This window comes from Accipiter gentilis, chromosome 11 (assembly GCF_929443795.1).
Source record: "Accipiter gentilis chromosome 11, bAccGen1.1, whole genome shotgun sequence".
NCBI classification, from domain to species: Eukaryota; Metazoa; Chordata; class Aves; order Accipitriformes; family Accipitridae; genus Astur; species Astur gentilis.
Window position 1 is genome coordinate 6,801,464 of NC_064890.1, and position 19,934 is coordinate 6,821,397.

Genomic DNA, 19,934 nt, shown 5'->3' on the forward strand with positions numbered 1-19,934 from the left:
CCAATGGGAGGTAGGAAGACTTTTCATAGAAGATGAGATAGATAATAGGTAGTGTGTTTTGGCTTTGCTCTGGCTCTGTTTTCCAGTTATTAATACGGTGGGGTGGTGCTCTTAGATTTGAAGGAAGAGTATTCCTTTTTAAGTCTCAACCTCCTGTTGACTTCTGGAAACCAACACCCAACTAGGGAGATGGAAGAAAGTACGGCTTCAGAACACTTGAGTCATGTCCAGTGGGACATTGCCTGCAAGGCTTGTGTCATGCTGGGAACTGAGTCCTGGCATTTTAGGTCATGCTGGGCAAATCCACCCGATGCGGCGCAAGGCTGCGTTAGTTATTAGCTGAGATCCCAAACCCACAACAGCTTGGCTGGCATTTGATTCCTCCAGCTATCCTCCATCACTGCTTCAGGTTCTTACGTTACCTCTTGAGTAGGGTATCTAGGGAGTAATACTGTAAAAAAAAAAAAAATGTGCTGTGCGGAGTACACCCACTCATTAATGCCTTACCTCTACCTGGTGATAAAACTATGAGATTTTGGCTTGAGAGACTTGGCTTCGGTTGTGGAATCACTCCAGATGAATCATGTATAGCGTCTCTCTCTGCCTTTTTTCTCCCATCTTCTTCTTTTCTGCTAAAAAGAGATAGCAGCGGTAAGCACCTTGCAGTGGTGTTAGGAGGAGAAATCAATTAGAGCGTGAGGACCTCAGGCTCTGTTGTGGTGCGGACAGCTTGGCTACCTCCCTTCGGATAGTCACTCTGGGCCACGCAAGTGCATCTCTGGCGTGGCGCTGGGCAAATCGCCGCTTCACCACGCTTCGTTTTCCTCTCAGAAGCATGGGCCGTAATTTTCGCTCCTCGCAGTTACCTTGAATGGGTGTTAAAACTCAGTCAATTAATGTCACAAGGAGACTTTTGTTATCTTCCTGTACCTTATCATTTTAATGCAAAGGGAAGAAAACCCCTACATTGGCATGCAAACGTCAATTGGCAAAATGTCAACAAAAGTTATTGCCGCTGCAGATGAGATGGATAACTCTTGCTGTTAAAATAATATCTGATGTTTTGCTCAGATGTCTAATGGGTTTGCTTTTTAAGCATGGATGATACAAAATATCCCCAAGGCATTATTCCCAACAAGATATAGAATCCCACTTAATGTCTATTTTTAGGATTGAATAGGTTCTGTAAAGGCTCATTTGTTTGAAGAAAAGATAGTTAATCACTTTGGTTTCCATGTGATTTTGAAGAGAAAAATTTTGGTCATACCTCCCCTTCCTTATCTCCACTCCGTTTGGCACGCATGTGTCCCAGAGTTGTTGCCATTTGTGTGGGTGTTGAGAAATGAAGGAATTAAATAAATGGAGTAGAACTGCTAACAGAGCAACAGTAGATATTTGTACATTAGGAAGTGAAGTTGTCACTTCTAAGACCACCAACTTTTTCATTTCTATGAGGGTACAACTTTTACAGGAGACCAAGTGTTATGGCCTAATTAGTAAATGTACAGGAGGAACAGCAGGATGCGGCGGTGACTGTGGAAGGGATCGCTAGAATATTATTATTATTATTATTATTATTATTTTAAAGCACAGCATTGTTTTTAGTCTCTTGAGCTAATGTTCAATTTAACTTGAATTTAAAACATGGAGTGTAGTGGATTGCAAATGACTGAGTTGGAAAGCTTCCAAAAGTCATTGAATTTCAGCAGTTTTAGTGTTCTCCGGTAAAAGAAGCAACTTGTTTTAAGCAAGCTATATGCTTGTTTCTGTGCTCTAAATAGAAAATAATGATGTTATGCATTACCGCATGAACTATATTTGGCTCTCACCAGCAATATTCATTTTCTCCTGCTTCTTTCCCTTCCTCCTCCCCTCCCTCCCTCTCTCCCTCTTGCTCTCTCTCCAGAAGATGCATATATATGTCTGACGGTAATCTAGGAGGCCAAGTAACAGACCACATTCTTCTACTACTAAAATTGTATGAATACCTAACACATTCTAAATCCCTTAAATTGGGATTTATGAAAGGATGACAGCAAACAATCTCCTGGCTATGCCATCACTCAGGCAGTTACAGCTACTGCTTTGCATTTATTTGTGAAAGTCTATGTGATGGATGCACATTTGTCCTCCTTTTACCCATGAATAAACTAAGGTAAGGGACTTAAACCAACACTGGGAATCCAAAGCTCTGCCTGTGCCAGTAAAGCAAGCAGGACCCACAGCACTGGTCTCCGTGCCGGTTAGCACTTTCCTGCCCGGTGTGTGGGCATATTTGGAGGAATAACATGGTCTAGACACTGTTCCCTTTAGGCAGTGTGGACAAGGGTATTCTGGTTTGAGAAGACGGAGAAGTATAGCTGTGTAAATGCAAGCTGTGCCACGCCACTTCTCTTAAGAGCCAGAGAGCGGTCCCTTGCCTCTTTTAATCACTAGTATTTATTTGGCCTCAGAGACTGTCCCCAGTTCCTGGAGAAGTTCCCTGAAGCTGTAGCCAGATATTGACTGTGTAATGCAAGTTAGTTAACCCTGGAGAAGTTGTTCTAAGCAGTTCTCTTCCATAGGAAAATACACACCTCTCACTTCTGGGAAACTTGTATTAACTGTGAGTCACAAGGGTTTAAGAAAGCAAAACCAGTTGGCATTGAAGTGATGTGAGAAATACCTTCAAGAGCTCCTCCAGAAGGATCCTACTGAAAAACTTGGGAGCTAAAAGCTGAAATAAGGGGCTGGGGAGTGTGTGTAGAGGTGTCTGCACATAATAATCCAGAAAAACAATGATCTCCAAGACACTGAAAATCATTGAATTCTCTGGTGCTTATGGACCATTTTGCCTTCTTGCCCCAGTCTTTTGGTAGGTCAGTGCATTTCTTCCTGACTTCCAGACTCAGTGAAGGTGTTCAGAAACCTGGCAGGTAGCAGTTTGGGTTCTTCTTTTCCTTGGACTACTTGTCTAATTAAGCTGCAGTCACTAATTGGATGAGGAGCTTGGAGAAAACTTTAAATTCATTCCCGGACCAGAGTCAGGCAAAGAAAGTTAATCTTTCCCACTGTTTTTCATGCTGGTTCCTCCTTAGGTGCTTTTCTTCTCCTGTGCCCTTAGTCTGTCCCTGCTGCTCCTTAGTATTTTCTTCCTCTTTGGTTTTCCTATGGGTTCCAAAAAGTCTATGGAGTTATAATCCTTTCCCCAAGAAGAATAGTAGGGTTTTATTAAGGTCTGACATCTCTGATTCTCTCTCCCACATTCTCTCTTGCCACTTTACAATTCTGAGATGTACAAAATGTGAAAGAAGTCCCCTTTGGCTTCAACAATGATTGATGCTAGCAAGAAGCAAGTCCCAAAGTGCTAGAAATGACAAGATACATGCAAGCTGTCATCATTTAACCCTACTGCAGTTTGTTTGGTTTGGATGTTACCCGAGTAACCCAAGTTCTTCAAATTTACCCTTTGCTTGGGGGAAGGTTTAGCTCAATTTTGTGTTGTGATTCCCCGCGATGCACTCTGCAAGGGTGACAGATAGGGGACAAACTGAGCTGGGCCATGGCTAAAAGCTTGTAGCCGTGGGAGATGACAAGGAGGAGAGGAAAGTGACAGGTCTAAAGAGGGCTAGGAGCTCTAGCAATCTGCTGGTGGCTTTAAACGGTTGTAGAAAGATAATGAGAGGAAGGGTAAGGAGTGAGGAATCGTGGATAACATCCTCCACACACTTCCCTTAAACTCCCATGGTGTAAAGTCACACTGTCCTTAACTTTAGAGGACTTTTAGAAGATGGTCTTTGACATACTGAGCTGAGTGAAGGCATAGGCAGGTTTACATGCGCTCGGGGTCCTTCCTTGATGAGTGGTTTTCTTTCCTCAAGGCACGAAGACTGACAGGAGCGAGGCACGTGCAGTCTGCAGCGGCAGGAACAGAGAATAAAAGCTGCTAATAGATGTAGTAATCGTGTATGAAGGTGTTTTTTCAATGGACCGTAAAATAATGATTTTTCATAGTCTAATTACATGGCCAGAGTTGCGGAGGTGCTGAGGGCACCCGAATTTCACAGACTCAACACAGCTGCAGCAAATTGAGCCCATCAGCTCCTTCATCTTCACTGAAAGGCATTTCCTGCTTTTTAATCACCAGAGTCCTCTGTAAGACAAACATACTCGCATACATAACAAAATACCTCTTATTAAACCAACCGATACAGATCATTTAGAGTGTTGACTGCCTCAGCCTACAAGCCTGGCTTCACTCGCAGAAATTACTGCTTGCAGGAAGTCTTTAGCCTACCTAGAACATCTGAGCGCCCATTTGTCTTCAGCAAATGGATGGAAAGCAAGTGCCCAAAAGCCTTTCCACCAAATATGCTGACAACTCTGAAATGAGATTTAAGCAATTGCTGGTGACGCAGTGGTGACTAGGAGCGCGCCAATCCCATGCTCGGCTGTGCCTGGAGACAGTTCTTCCCCATTCACGCCTAGAGCTCCGGGCTTAAGATTACACCTGATTTGAAGCATCCCCTGCCTAAATAAAACGAGCCGCCTTGTGCAATGTGCAAGCACACAATAGTAATCACGGCTAATGACTCTGCTAAATGCTAGGCTGCACACACCTCCTTGTTTGGTGTTTGTTTTGTATACAGAAGGTAGCATCGACTGAATAACGAGGATGCCAAGTTACAGATGGGGTTGTGGAATCGTATTTGACAGCCGATTAGAGTAATCTGACAGAAATGATGACTTAATCACCACGACAGACTCCAAATTCCCAGATAGAATTCCACCCAGGTTAATCTAATTTCCTTGCAATATTTTTGCCAGAAATAGACTCTTAGCCGGCTTGTTTTCTCCCATGCAGATGTCACATGGCTTTGACAAGAATGTAAATAGGTAGCATTATTATTGTCGAAAAGATGACTTTGAGGCTCTAAAGCTGGAGAAGATGCATGCCTTTGAGAGGTTTTTGGGTTGCTCTGCTGTGTTTTTTCCTCTAATGAAGTTATATTTACATACAGTGGGATGTACTCAGGAAAAAGAGGGGGAAAAAAGACGTATCTAGTCAATTGTAATTCTAGGCCACGGCTCGGTCCTGCTGCTGCCCTCGACGTAGCTAGCGGCCAGATTCTCATTGATTTCAGGGGGATTTGCAGGATTGCATGTTCGACAACTGTTTCTTTCCCTTTTTGGTTCCCGTGGACCGCATCAGCACCCCTGCTTGGGATGCGCCCAAGGAGAAGGGGTGACGAGCATGGCCTCGGGCTTTGCGTGGCCTCGGTGGCAGCAGACGGACCCCACTTCGCTGCCAGCAAGGCACCACGCAACCTTGGGCAACAGGCATTTGCCCAGGCATTTACAGCCCTCGGCTGTAAAACGGTGCCATGGCGTGTTTTGAGACCTATGGATGGAGAGCACGTATAGGAAAGGTAGGTCGTGCCGTTACTGGCTGCACAGCTGTATTCGGTAGAGCTCCATAAATATTGCCAAGTAGAGGTTGTTTCTTGCAGCCCGTAGTCCAGTCTGGTTCTGATATCCCTGTTGCCAGGGGAAGCTGCTCACCCTCAGAAAGAACCCTTGCCTGAGAGCTGTGTTGCTCTCTTTTACTCTATGGTCTGAGCATCGGATGATGTTAATGTCTATAAATTATTTACTTCAGTTATTTTTCTTACTCTTGCCTATTTATTAATTGCAACCGTGCATTCATAAATACTGTATTTTCATAAGCAAAGCTTTCTTCAAGCACAGAAGAAAATGTTTCCTGTTTTTCTGTGTGACAACCTGACATACTGAGAAATCACTTACCTTGAGATCCATAAGTGTATAGCTTTGTGATGTATAGCTACAATAACAGCTTTCTGATAAGACATGAAATCCTTCATTTCAGTAGATGACATGATTCTAGTGGGTGGCATCTAATTTGAAACAGGTTTATATCATCTATAATCTTTTGGAGGGCCTCAGAAAGCGCAGCTATTTTATTATTTTACAGCCTGCAGTTATACAAGCAAGATATAAAACGCATAGATTATTTTCTTTTTTGCTCATTGTAGAGTGGAAGGATAGTACCTATTTAGCCTTTGTCTCTGCCCCTTTAATTTTCTTATTCACTGCACACTTCTTTGAGACTCATTCTTTTCTTTTCTTTTCTTTTTTACACCTACTTTTAAATATTTTATGGGTAGAGAGCTTATAATATGTATTGTCACGGCAGTTGTCTCTAGAGGTCAGCAATGAGTTTAATAATGAGATGCGAACCAGTGACTCTGTAAAACCCATTTCGGGTTATAAATGGCATGTTTTATTGAATCTAGTGTTAAAGGTTGTTAACGTATCAGTTGGCGATGGTCAGGGTTAAACAAGCTTCAACACGAGCCCTCTCGTGTTAGGAAACAGTCAGTAACGTATTTTTCCACCTTCCTCTTCACTGAAACCATGTTTGTGTATCACATCCATTTTACTGTGGGTAGTCTGCGGGTTAAACTCTCTGGGCCTGATCTGAATCTTTTATTAGTTTTGCACCAATATAATTTTGTTAAGCACAACGGCATCGCTCCTGACTTCGCTTGCTGGTGCAAAGAGAATTTGGACCATGGGGCTTTAGCAGTAAACTTTGAAATCAAGTCAAAACTCAGTTGAAGCGTCTTATTAAATCTTGCTTCTTGCTTTGTGAACATAAGAGATTACTGACTTAATGAACTTGGGGTAATTATGTATAATAGAAGAGGATGATTTCTGATGTGGTAACTGTGTTTGTCAGGTAACACTGATCTTTATGTTGTGACCACGGGGCTGCAAAAATAACTTCTTCACATGAATTTGGTCTAAAGTTGGCTTCTCTGGTTCAGGCAGTCTGAAAAGTGAAAGGCTTGTAACATTGTTAGAATAGCCTTTATTCAAAATATCTCCACTTAGGGGCACATAAATGCAGCTAGAAAGAGCGATAGATACTCTATGAAAGGTCTGGATTTGAGTTGGGATTTTCTTCTATAACCTGCATATTCCCAAATTTACAATACTCGATTTTCTTTCCTCTATTTTCTCACCACTCCATTGCTCCTCAGAGACTTCAATACCTGCAACGGGCTTGTGGAGCAAGTTACACCTTTTTTCTTCTTTCACTTTTTGCTTACTGAATGGACATGCTGCATCACATTCCCATGAATTTAAAGTCTCCTGCAGTGCCCAATGTTTTGTTGATGCCAGGATAAACTAGATAAGCACTAGCTAAAGAAGATAGAGTACAATAGAAGTTCCCTTTTTTCTATAAATTAGATCGAATAAGAGTGGTGGCAGACAAGTGCTGGGCTATTAAAGTCCATTTGGGAAACAAATGATTCAAAGAGAACAGAATTGTTGAAACTGAAGCAAATTTATGCATCCTGGTGACTACATCCACCTTGTGGCTTCGCCTTTTCCTTAGGGCACAGTGGGGAGTTTTGCAATCAGTGCAAGGAATGCATTGATTTGCAGGGCCAGGGAGCGATCTTGACTTTGAGTAAATCTTACGGAAACTTTCACAGCAATATTTTATATTTTCTAAAGAATGTAGCAACTGTGTCCCTGGAAGTTAAGTGACTTCACCAAAAACAATGCAGATTTGGTTTTCTGTGCTGCTTCGAAAGCTCATTTGATATGAGTGCATGGATCTTCTCTCCTGCTCAGCTGTTTTTGTTTCCCAAACTTTGCCATAATAGTCTTTTATAAAAAAGAAATGAAATTGCCTCTGACATTTTCAGGCAATACTCGGCTCTGCTGCACTGAAAAATGATACAAAAGCAGAAAGAGCATAGATTTTTTTTACCTGCTCACGTGAAATGGTGAGGAATTGCTGAGGAGAGAAAAGGCAGTGGCCCTGCTGCTGCTGGAAGGTTTGTGCAGTCAAATCCCAGCAATCCTGCAGAGCCCTATGAAAGAAAATAAAAGTGGGGGTTTTTGCAAGCTTAAACATCTCCCACAATGAAACTCAATGTGAGGTCAGTTCTGAAGGCTTTTGAGAAAAATTTCCCTGAGTCCATCACGGTGGACACGTGGCTGGCTATAACCAGTGTCCAGTGGAAAAGCCAGACACTCTGATCAGAGGGAGCTCAGCTGCTGTGGTGTTGCTAGTCCTGAAGCAACAGAAAACGCCCTTCATAAAAATTTTGTTGGAGCTATCAACAATTCAGTGTGGGGGGAGCATCATTTAGTAATGAAAGCTGAGGACACACCGTACTGAGTGTGCCAAGGTAGGATGCCACGTGATGGTCAGCATAGCGTGCTGCACACAGGGGTTGGTTTCTTGTGCAGTGAGAGACACGTGGATGGAGGAAGAGGCTGAAAAGGAAAAAGTATTTGGAGTTTTTATGGAAGCCAGAATTCTGTCATGTTGTGATGGAAGCTTTATGAATGAATGTATATTGTATTCTTAAAAAAATAAAAAAAAAAAAAAAAAAAAAAGATGAGATACTAAACAGTTATAGGAAGCTATTATAGGAAGCATGAGTCCCTTCCTCTTCAGTCCTGAAAGAATCACCACGGTTTTTTAATTACAAGCAAAGTTCATTTGTCAAACTCAACTCCTCTGAGTATGTTTGAAATGCTTGCTAGCTCTTAAATTACTTGAAAATTCCATCTCAGTTTTGGCAGTGGTTTTGCTCAAGAAAAAAAAAAAGTTGGTAAAACAGAAACCAAGCATGCCATAAACTAATGAGGGCTGTAACTTTAGAGGTCTTCTGAAACTAGATACAGCAAATTAAAGTTTTATGAGTCCTGTGGGCCCAATGATCTACTTTTTTTAATCTTCCTGGTTATAAAATGCTCCTTTACCATTTTATTTTTTCTTAAAAGCCTATAATACAGTGTTATTTTGAATTTATATCATTTCATCATGTTTAATATTAATCGTGTATCTTTTTAGCCCTTCATTAAAAACGTGACTCTTGATTTTTTATGACTATCCAACCTGCCTTACTCTTTTTCATTTTTGTTTTTAGATGCATCATCCTATTCAGATGAAACCCGCAGATAGTGAAAAGTCAAATGGTATGTGTTTAATTTATTTTTCCTTAATGGTGACTCTCTTTAAACTAAAGCAAATGCAACCTTGCGAGAGTTTTTGCTTTACTCCTGGTGTGGTGAAAACGATGAGGTAGTTTCCCTACTCCTGAAATGCTGGGGAAGATGTTGACCTGCTCTGAACTCCCATTTATCCTCTGCTTTAAAGAAGGAAGGAAATGTTCTGAAAAATGGTCTTCCTTGTACCCACTGTATGTCACGGCCTACCTCACTACATACATCTTTCCCTTGTGTTCTCCTAGCAGCAAGGTGATGGGGGAGCATCTGAATTAATAAGATGGAGATGGAATTATAATGGTGAAAATAAAAAAAGAAAGAAACAAAAAACAGTCCTGTGTTAACAAACCATATAAGCAGCTGATGGGCCTTAAACATTTGCCTAAACTTCCTTTTTTCCTTTTCATAGAACGATGCTATTCTGAATCTGAGCCAAATTTAGGTTTTAATCGTATGCTTGGTTCTGAGCTGGGAAACCCACCTTGCAGCTTTCTGTATACTTATTCCTCTCAACGACTGTAAAATGAATGCTATAAAGACAGTAATATCTATTCAGAATACTAGGGTACTGCCTAAGTGGATGTATATGACATGCAAAATAGACAGCATGCTAAATCTATTAAACATGCCAGGTTTGTATATTCAAGGAAATAAGATAATCGGATGGTAACGCAACCTGGCTGTGTGTGATTCTTTAAAAATATATACATGTGTATATTTTGCCCCTTGATTTGTTCCTGTAATTTTCTAAAATATATGTTAAAGATATCATCTGCCTTCTTAGATTGCAAGAGCTTCATTTTCCCATAAGGCCCACATAATCAGAGCTGGTTCCTCCAACAGGCATCTTTGCACCTCATTAATTAGTAATCAGGGCAGAAGCCGTGCACTTAGAGATCTACATACCTGCAAATGTAAATTATGATTGGGCTCTAAATCTCTCCGCAAGGCTTTTTTAAGGCTTCTTTTTTGCTAATTGTAGTGCATCCCATTTTCAGGCTTCTCCAAGGATTATAAAGTTTGGAAGGAAATTAAAACTTCACATTATGCTAAGTTTCCTATTATGACAACTTTCAAAACAAAACTGGCCACAAGCACAAGAAATTGGAGCCATGACCCATTTGTAAGGGAGTGGTGTTCTCTCTCTCGGGTTGAGTTTTAGCAGTCATTTCTTGCTGTCTTTCAATGCTCAGAAGAGAGGCTGAGGTACCTGCATGGGCAGAAGGACACAACTTTTCAGGCCTCACTGCTATAAAGGAGAACTTGGCAGTTGGAATCCAGACTCCGCTCCCTAGTGCATTTATTGTGCTTGCAGTGGGCACCATTCTCCCTTAGGTACGCCTGGACCCTCTGAACTAAGTATGGCCTCTATGGGTGCTTCTTTCAAAGACAAATTTCACCTCAAGTTCCTTGGCAAATTAGAAAAGTAAGAGGCAATGAGCCAAAATTGACTCCCAATGAGTTAGTCGTTCATTGCCTAAAGTTTTTTGTCCTAAAGGAGGTTGAATGTATTGGCAAAGTGCTATGGGAAATTGTGCAAATTCTGTATTGCTCTGCAAATAACACCTGCTTGGAAAGCAGAGTAGGTTAGCTCCTTGCTGCTGCTGTTAGACCAGGGTTATCTGCACAATAGTCTTGTCTGCACTGTGGGAATACTCTCTTATTTTCTTGCACCTATCCCTAGCGTGAAAATCACAAGGGACTGACTTTTTTTGCTTTTTTTCCTTGCCTTTCTATTTGGAAATTTGGGGAAATTTCCCCAAAATAATTTGGGGAAAACACATTGACAGATCAGATGTTGCAATTGTCAAATTAAACACTTTTTTAAATTTAGACTCCTTGAAGGTGTGGGTACTTCTAGTAGGCGTGTTCTGGGGGTGGTGAACTCTTCTTTTTTAATGACTGGGGAGACAGAAGGCAAACTAATACCATGATAATGGTAACAAAGGTACAACTCCTTGGAAAGATGGGGCGTAGGCGTGGGATCCATGGAGGAGGTGAGAGTTTGCAAGCAGCTTGCAGAGCCAAAAAGAGAAAGAGCAGCATGGGGGATGCGGAGGCCTGTTTGGCACGTGTTTCCCATATGCTTCAGGCTATCCATCTGAGGAGGTATATAATCTGTGCCAACAGCAAATTGTAAACTGTACCTCTTCAACCAGATTGGTAAGTTCAAAGGGGAAAAAAAAGAAGGCATGCCAACGCATCTTGGTTTTCATGATCCGTGATGTTTGAGCTTTTGAGGAATGCTTGAAACCCTTTGATTTCTGAATAGTGGGAGGATCCCACTACATTTTATAGGTGAAGTAATGTTTCTCAAGTTTCAAAGAGGTTAAAGAAATTCTCTTGGTCAGAATTTCCAGATAGCTTGTGGAAAGGTATGTAGGAGAGGTTGAACGCTCATTACAATTCTGAGCTTGCTCATATCTGTGAAGGCTTGAGAGACCTGTTCAGGTTCCACAGGGAGGAAGGAGAGGTCCTCTCATTCATCTTACAGACATTTTCAGAGAACAGTATTTGCTGTGTAATAAGATGTCCCCTCCCTGTCTTGAGTCCCTTGCAAAAAGGTTTAAATGAGCGTCCAAGCCCGGGAGTACCAGGATGAAGTGGTCCACGTTCTCCATCACTGTTCCTGTCTTTAGATATATGCATCACTTCAGAAACCTGTCCCTTAGCACAAAAGGACAAGGTCACCTCATGGAGACTGGGAGATGGGCATGGAAGAGGCACCTACTGCACATGTTTGACTAAGTGCCTGGGTGCTTCTGCAGGATTGGGACTTCATTAGCAACCTGAAGATGTGTTTTCTTCTGGGTAGGAACTGGGTGGCTGATAGATCTACACAATCATCTCCATTCCTTCCCTGCGTACAATATCTCATGTGTCTGAGTCATCTCGCTGCTCATGCAAATGAAGAAAAGCTTAATTTCTTCCACCAAGCTTTTAGCAGCAAGTGTTGATGGGGAAAGACTTGCCTTTAGATCTAATTAATTTCTCTACCCGGGAGGATTCTGAAAAGTTTTTTATTGTTCAGAAATGAAACATCCCTAAAAGATTTTCAGATGATGAATTTTGTAGTGTATCCTGGTCTGATCACCCATTAGGTCTACCCTGACCACCTTTATATTGCTAGGTGGTTATTTTAACCTATCTTACAAAGTTTTGGTTAAGGATACCTGCCAGAAAAGGACTGTTTGAAGGCTCCACTATTGCTAGATTCCTCTCGACTGTTAATCACGCACAGTATTTGTGCATTTAAGGATATTTTTCCCTTTTGTCAAACAAAGGGAGTCCCTATATCCTAATAGCAAAAAGCACATAAATATATGCTTGACTCTAAGTTGTCTGTGGTCATTAACATGCTACAATTTAGCAAATACTTTAATGTGTCTTGGATCAGGATTTGAAAACAGTCAATACTTTCAGGCATATATCCTGTGGACAGTTTGCTCTTAAATGGATCAAAGCATCATCACTTCAGGGAAAATGACAACATTCTCTATTTTAAAAAAAAGGGGGGGCAGGGGTAGCTGAGTGATCTTATAATTTATTTTTATTTATTTTATTAGCTAAAACTTGAAAAAATAATTTTGAAATTCTAAGTGGCACAACTTTCCCAATTTGGAGGGAGTAATTAAATGCCATATGTTAGCACTAACACATAGAAAAGTTGATAATTAATGCAGGCAGCTCCAGATCCAGGTGTGACTTTGACAGATTGTATGCAAGGGGTTTTCACAGGCTTACAAATCGGGATAAAAGTCTGTTTTTCCCCCTCTTCCCTTCTGGATGAAAAAAAAAAAAAAAAAAAACAAAAACAACAAAAAAAACACATTTATACATAATTAACTATTTCTTGATTTGCTCAAAAGAGAAGGCAACTTCTGGATGGAAAATGCACTCTTTAACTAACTGGACTCCTCAAAAATGTAAAATGAAGGGATATAATTTTGATTTTTCAAGACAGAATTTGGGGAGTTTAGAAGAGAGAAAAGGAAAGTTTGCTGCATCTTCAGGGAGATTTCCCATGATTACTACAGAGTTTAATTCTTTTGTAGCATACAGAAAATAATCTCTACTCCTTTATTCTCCTGGGTTAGCACAAGCTATCTAACACAGCCTGCAAGAAATGCTCATTACTGAAGCAAATTGAGTAAAGCTAAAAAATTAGACTCTTCAGGATGTTATTCTGCAAGTTGGATGTAGTGCTGTCAGAAGGCAGGAGGCTCAATTTTAAAGAAGCTCCCCCCCCGCAGCAGAGGCAGACGTCATCTCAGATAACCTTTGATAGCTAATGTGACGCTCTGGATTTGAACACGATACCTAGGCACCTGTGCTAGTAGTCATTGCAGAGCTAGAGTCAACGGAGTTATGAGAACAACTCATCTCTTTTTAACATAGGTATCTGCACCTCATCACATGGGGTTCCTGCATTCGGGCAAAAGATTCCCACCCCAAATCCAGCAGGCTTAGCACTGGTTGTGTCGTACTAACTGCCTGGGCAGCATAGCTAACCTGCGTTTGTAATATGTTTGGATGGATTAGAGGTGAACCCCGTAATTAGTTAATCAAGATACTGTGCAGTTTCACCCCTTCCTTCATGTAACTAGAACTTCAGGCCTTGTTTACTGTGACCTTCTGGCTGCTTCTGCTCCATCAATGAGGGGTACTCAGCCACCCATTCTACTAGCTGCTTACGGATGGTTGTATCTACTTCTTGCCCCCAGAGTAGTGCAAAACAGCCAGAAAGTACAACTAGGTCTATGAGCAAGGTTCAAAAATAATAATATCAAAAGCTCACCAAAAAATGTTCATTAATTTTCTGGATTTTGAATTATTGAAGCCTACCCCTAGTGTGGGGAAGAGAATTATAAAGCAGCAGTGAAATGCTTGAGCTATGTGCACACAGGCGCTGACCCTCATGCCCTGTTATCCTTCCCTCCAGCCTTCTCCTTTGCCTGGTCTCATTGCCCAAAGCACTTGCAGCTCCCAAACTTTGTCCAGTCCCTCAGAGCTCTCTTGTTCCCACCTTCCCTGCAACTGGAGCTCAAGACATCTGTGTGTTATCGTGATGACCAAGTTTTGGGATTTGGCTGGAAGGTAACAGCCACATCGACTGTCAGTAGCCGTGGAGAGACTCCTATGAAACAAGCCATTCCCTCCTGCCAGGAGAGGTGAGATCGGTCACTCTTCGGAGGAGCTGATCTCTTGACATTGACAACAGCCAATTGATAACATTTTAGCTGAGACTAAAACTGGAGACCTAAACTGCAGATGACTAAAGTTCAGCAGGATTTCTTTAGACTGCCATCCTTTCTCCAGCCAGCAACAGGGAGCGCCTTTCCCAATCTCGACGCTTTGTTGGGTTGCGTGCATTTAATGTTGGGCTCCTCATTTTACAGTCTATGGGAGCAACCCAAGGTGCACAGGCCAATCAGCAGGCTTGGCTGATCAAAAGGGAAGTTTGCTAACCTCTAAATAGGTTTGACCCACACTTCTTGCAGTCCGTTGTCTATTTGATTCTCAAACCATGCCTGCATTCATTTCAAAAGGAAAGGAGAGAAGTGGCTGAACAAAAATGCAGAAACAAATCCAGACCACCAGTCTTACAGAGCTGAAAAGGCATTCCTTTCTCTACGTGATAATGTACCGTTAAAAACTCTTTCAGCTTAATAATATCAGATGTTCTATCAGATGGAGCGAAACATGTCATTTTGATCCTGACAATTGTCCCTTTAAATGTTTTTTATGCTGGGCCCTTAGCCAAAAAAAGAATAGCAATTTTCTTAAGCTTCAACGCTGATCAGCAATGACTAATAGCACTGAATGCAGAGCACGTCATCATATCAATATGTTTTCTGTACTCCAAGCATTCTTCATGAAATCTACATTTTTAAGATGTACAGTACACGGGAGCTGGATGTTTAATTTACTATAAAATCACCCTCAAGCTGAAAACCTGCAAATCATGTTAGTTAAATGGCATATTTATAGGTTTACTACTGAAACTGAAAGAGGCCGGTGGGGAGTTTGTCATCTGCTACTCTTTGGAAAATTAAAACAAAGCCTTCCTGTTTGCATCTCATTTCTTTTGAATCTCCATGTGATTTTCTTTGGTTTGAGTCTTTGTTCTTGCACCTAAGAAGGACTCCAGAGACCTGCTTTGGAATGGCATGGCAGGCATTTGTCCAACTCAGCCAGCAGCTATTTTCAAGACAGGGTTGGGATCCGGTCACCCTTAGGGTAGACCTGCACGCTGTATTTCAAGCCTAAAATCAACCCAAATTTAAACTGGCTGGTACTAGCTGACACACAGGCAGGAGTTAAGGGGTTCATAACCCAGAGCAGAAGGCAGTGCTTGGACCCGTGCTTGGCACCAAGGCTTACCCCAGCCTGATCTCTGTTTGTGGTATGGATAAATCCATACCTGGCTGCCCAGCTGGGTCCCTTGCCTCATACCCTTTCCTGCTGCCCTGTTGTCGAGGGGACAGGCTGGCCAGGGACCTTCCTCAAAGAGATTACTCAAGACAATATAGGAATTGTAAGCAGCCAAGTTACAGGCATCCTTTCACCGGCAAAAGTGACTACCTAGACTCTCCTTGTGGCTGTGAGCAAGGCAATTCAGTTTTACCATCCTTAAAATAATTATTAGCAGCAGCAAGGCCAATTATAGATTACGAATCAAATGTAAGGTTTCATTGTAGGACATAAATATATATATATACATAAGTACACACACATATATATCTATCTATAAAAATCCCAACTTGCAGGTCTTATTTGCAATCCCGCATATTCAGCTCCTGATCTCTGTATAACTGGCTCATCCCGTGCATTCATCACTTGTTAATCCTTTCTGGAGGGTTAACCTGCATGTGGAACCTCAATATAAAGTGTGAATGAAAATGTTGAGTCTTGAGGAATCTCTGCTGAGGAAAACTTCTTCTCCTGGGTGTTAAATTCACGCCAATTTTCTTGCAAGCTTGTAGAGTGAGAAGCTGGGATTGTAGGGGCTGGTCTCTGCTTTAGATTCTGAAAAATGCGTGGTCTTGGTGCTTGCTTGTATGAAAGCTACAAATACTTTTTAAAGTCAGCAATTCTAAGGAAGAAATTACTTCAAACCCCTCTCATGATCAATAAACATGAACCTCTTCTTTTTATTGTTGAAATTATTAAATGCACTTAAAGTGTTGAAGTATAACATAAATAAAATCCTATGAAAATAGATGCAGTTTCTTTTTTCTCAGCTGCAGTTTATTCCATTTGGCAAACTCATCCTAGTACAGGAGAGAGAGTTGGGGAGCAAGGGAAGATTCTTTTTTTTTTTTTTTTGTAAACCCAGAAATGAAAATACTTCGTTACAAAAATAATTTGCACAATAATAGAAATAAGTAAGTGCACTGCAGATTCTCTGGAGTAAAGCTTTCCTTCTCTCTTTGCTTCCCTGCAAACTCTGACAGTCTGCTCATTAACAGTGAATTGGATTTACATGCCATTTCAAGAGAAGAAGAAAGCACTGGTGTATATACTGTATAATAAGAACTTAGATTTTTAGTTTAATATAGATTGGAGGGTACGTTAACATTTTTAAGTCTTTCCAGGGTGAATTAAGTTTTGATGACCTTTTTCATTTTTTACAAGACTCCACAGCTTTAGACCTGTAAATTTGAGTTTGATTAACAGGACTGTGTGCGTCCTGCTGCAGCAGTCCAGCTTTTGCTGATTTTGGTGACTATGCAGGCAGGAAATAGTCTACCAATAATTCAGGTAAAGCACCTTTTTCATGTTTTTTTGCAAACTCAACATCATTACGAATCAAAGGATTTGGCCCTGGGAAAGCATTATGCAGCCCCCTTGTTAAAGTGGTGCCCTGGAATATGCCTTGTGTCCTCCCGAAGGGGAGAGGGCTGTGTCAGTCTGAAAAAAAAAAAAAAGCAGGAAAATTTAATGCATTCTTTTTCCAGAGCAGTCGTTACACATCTGCCTTTCGAGTGCCACGCATTAAGTTGGCTGAAATTGAAAACTCAGATAGGAGCTGCTCTCTCAAAACATTTCTCAGGAATATTTTTCATTAGCTCGTATCATTATGTGCACAATCCCTTCTTCACCCTCACCCCCGTCATGATTTCTTTCATACAGGAGGGAGGTGAGGGAATTTATCTGAATTAAAATCTATGCAAAGATATCTTTAAAAGTCTCTCTAACAGAGGACGCTTTTCTTTTAGAAGCCGTGATGGGGAGGCATATGCAGAATGACTAAGGCAGCCAATTAATATGTTATATAAACAGCAAGCACCACTAGAAAAAGGAGAGAGAGAAAGAAAAATGAGAGATTTGGGGTGGGGAAGGAAGGGGGGAAGGGAGGTTGTAAGTATAAAGTGTTTGCCTTAGGACTTGTCTTCAGTTACAGAGCCAGACTCACATGACTGGAGCTTGGTTTGATGTGGTAATGAAGCATTGATCACAGGAAAAAGATGAAATGGCCTTTGCTCATTCATTATTTTTATCTTCTAGCTGTGGAAGACAGAAAATTGTTCATAGGAATGGTTTCGAAGAAGTGTAATGAGAATGATATCAGGGTGATGTTTTCTCCGTTCGGCCAGATAGAAGAATGCCGAATCCTTCGGGGACCAGATGGGCTGAGCAGAGGTGAGTGTGCAGTCTGTAAAGTCTCTTTCCTTAAGTGCTAATTGGGAGCTATATGTCACAGCCAAGGTAGGCATAGCCGCTGTCTGCAGCTAGAGGTTACGCTGTAATACGTCCCACGTGATGAAGGTATCCACGTGAACTTTTCACAGTGACTGAAATTATCACCTTTTATTTCCAGTGTCAGAAAGGTCTCGGTGCCAGCATATTAACTTGTGTTATCGCCCTGTTTGTCAGCTGGAAAGGTTCCTTTGCACCCTGAGAAAACACCCTCAGTTTTCTGCTCTCGCAAAATCAAACATCCTTCCCTGACCCCATTTCTGCTTTGTAGCTTAAGGCCAAAAAAAAAAACCAGGACTGTAAATGACTGCTTGAAGGCATACAGGGTTATGGGAACTGGCCCACGTTGTAGCACTATATCTCCTCCATTCCAGTGTTTTCTGTAACTATATGCAAAAGCATAGGTCTGCTGTAGCTGAGAAACAAAGAGGTTAGCTTGAAGCGGAGAGCTTTGCCTGGACAAAAGTTTGTAAAAAGAGCTTGTAAATCTCGTGCCTCTATCACAACCCAAAAACCAGGACAGAGGTGTTAAGCAGCACCACTGAGAGTGGTCAAGCAGCTGACCTGAAATTTGGGAACAAAGTGCAGCACAGACTTCAACAGCCGGTGATCCCTTTTGAGTGCAAAAGTGCCTTTTGGGGAAAAGCCCTCTGAAAACATATTGGAAAGAAAGATAGGTGTGTATTGATGACCCAGGCTGCATATTAACTCCATGGTATATGGTCCTGAGACTATTCTCAGAGCATGAACCTTCTCAAAAAGCCGGTAGCAGGTGGAAAAGAAAATAACAATAGTCCTGTCTGTCAGTGTGGAAGGATGCTGTGGTACTAGCCGTGGCCATTTAATGGCACGGGGAGTAAAGTAATTTTAAGCGTGGAGCTGTGAAAACATCACTTCTGTTTCTATAGAAAAAAAAATACATAGAAAGCACAGTTTATGCATTTTATTACATTTTCAAAAGGCAAAGAAAAAAATAATAGTACCCATTTTGCATATAGATATAGGTATAGATACAGATATTTTTCTTTACTTTTGCATGTACTTGTTTCCAGTAGGCTACAGGATCAGCAGTATTTTTGCAACAATTTGTGCGTGGGGAGTTTTGTTTTGAGTGCAGCCCAGCTTCTTTAAATTGCCTACAAATTTCAGCAGGGGAAGTTGCAGGTATTCCTATATTTCATGGCGCTGCTTGAAAGCACTTACTAACTTCTGAATAATAAGGACTTGTTGCAAAGACTCTCTGACAATAAAGAGGGAGCTCCAAGAAAATTACGCACTTATGTTTATGCATGCTTAGTCTGCGATCCCAAACCTCTTGGGGCTGGGATGCAGCAGTCCCTTCAGGCAAGGAGAGCCTCAGGATCATGGCTTTTGCCTTGGGGAAGACTAGGGGAAAGGTCTGAGGTTGGTTCCTGCAGCTCAGTAATGAATGTTAACTGATGGAGGCGAGTGCTGTCATTATCCTTCTAGAGCGAACACTGAGGCAAAACAGGTATTTCTGATTTTCACTGGTTTCATTTTGTAAGTAGCACAGGGAAGGGATGATGGAAGACACAAGTGGGAAAGGAGCTAAGTAACTGCTGAAATAACAAGATATGGGCATCAGATGTTTTGAGCCCCCAAAATTTTTTTCTTGAGTCCTCAGTATCACCCAACAAAGAAACGGATCTTTCCTGGGATCCATAGAAATCCCACTGTGTACTTGCTTTTATTCAACAGACGTTGGGCATAGTACGAGCACAGAAAGGCTAACTACGAGATCCAACAGGGTGAGTGAGGTTGGTGGGGTTGTTCTGTTCTGCCGTAAATAGCAATCTCACAATAATCAGAAGCTGAGATTTTTAAGCCATGTCACCAATGTATCAGGCAGGGCAGTGTCATCTGCCGGCCAGCAGAGCCATAGCATTATTGTGCTGCTTTCTCCTGTTGGAGGCTGAAGATCTCAGTCCAGGTCGGTCACACACCAGTAGTGGTAGCAGAGCTGTATCCTCTCTGCCACTCAGGTTTATTTTGGTCACAATCGCGACTGATACTCTATCACGCCCTCATGCATCATGCCCTGTTAAACTTGAATTGCTTTCCACACACCCATGTTGACACTTGAAAATGAGTTCATCTGTGCCACCCAGGTTTTCAGGCAGATATTTATCAGCTTCACAAAACCACCACTCCATGAGAGAAGGCAAAGTGTTGGGAAA

The 19,934-nt window shown here is 41.6% G+C and overlaps 1 protein-coding gene across 12 annotated transcripts in view; it reads left to right on the forward strand.

The window, feature by feature from the left end:
* CELF2 (CUGBP Elav-like family member 2) overlaps nt 1-19,934 on the forward strand; it is a 375,608-nt gene that overhangs the window by 287,599 nt on the left and 68,075 nt on the right. For all 12 annotated transcript variants that reach the window (XM_049814458.1, XM_049814466.1, XM_049814453.1 and 9 more), the window contains 2 exons: nt 8,955-9,003; nt 17,545-17,679. In XM_049814458.1, the coding sequence (XP_049670415.1) occupies nt 8,955-9,003; nt 17,545-17,679 (184 nt within the window). The remainder of the gene's footprint in view (nt 1-8,954; nt 9,004-17,544; nt 17,680-19,934) is intronic.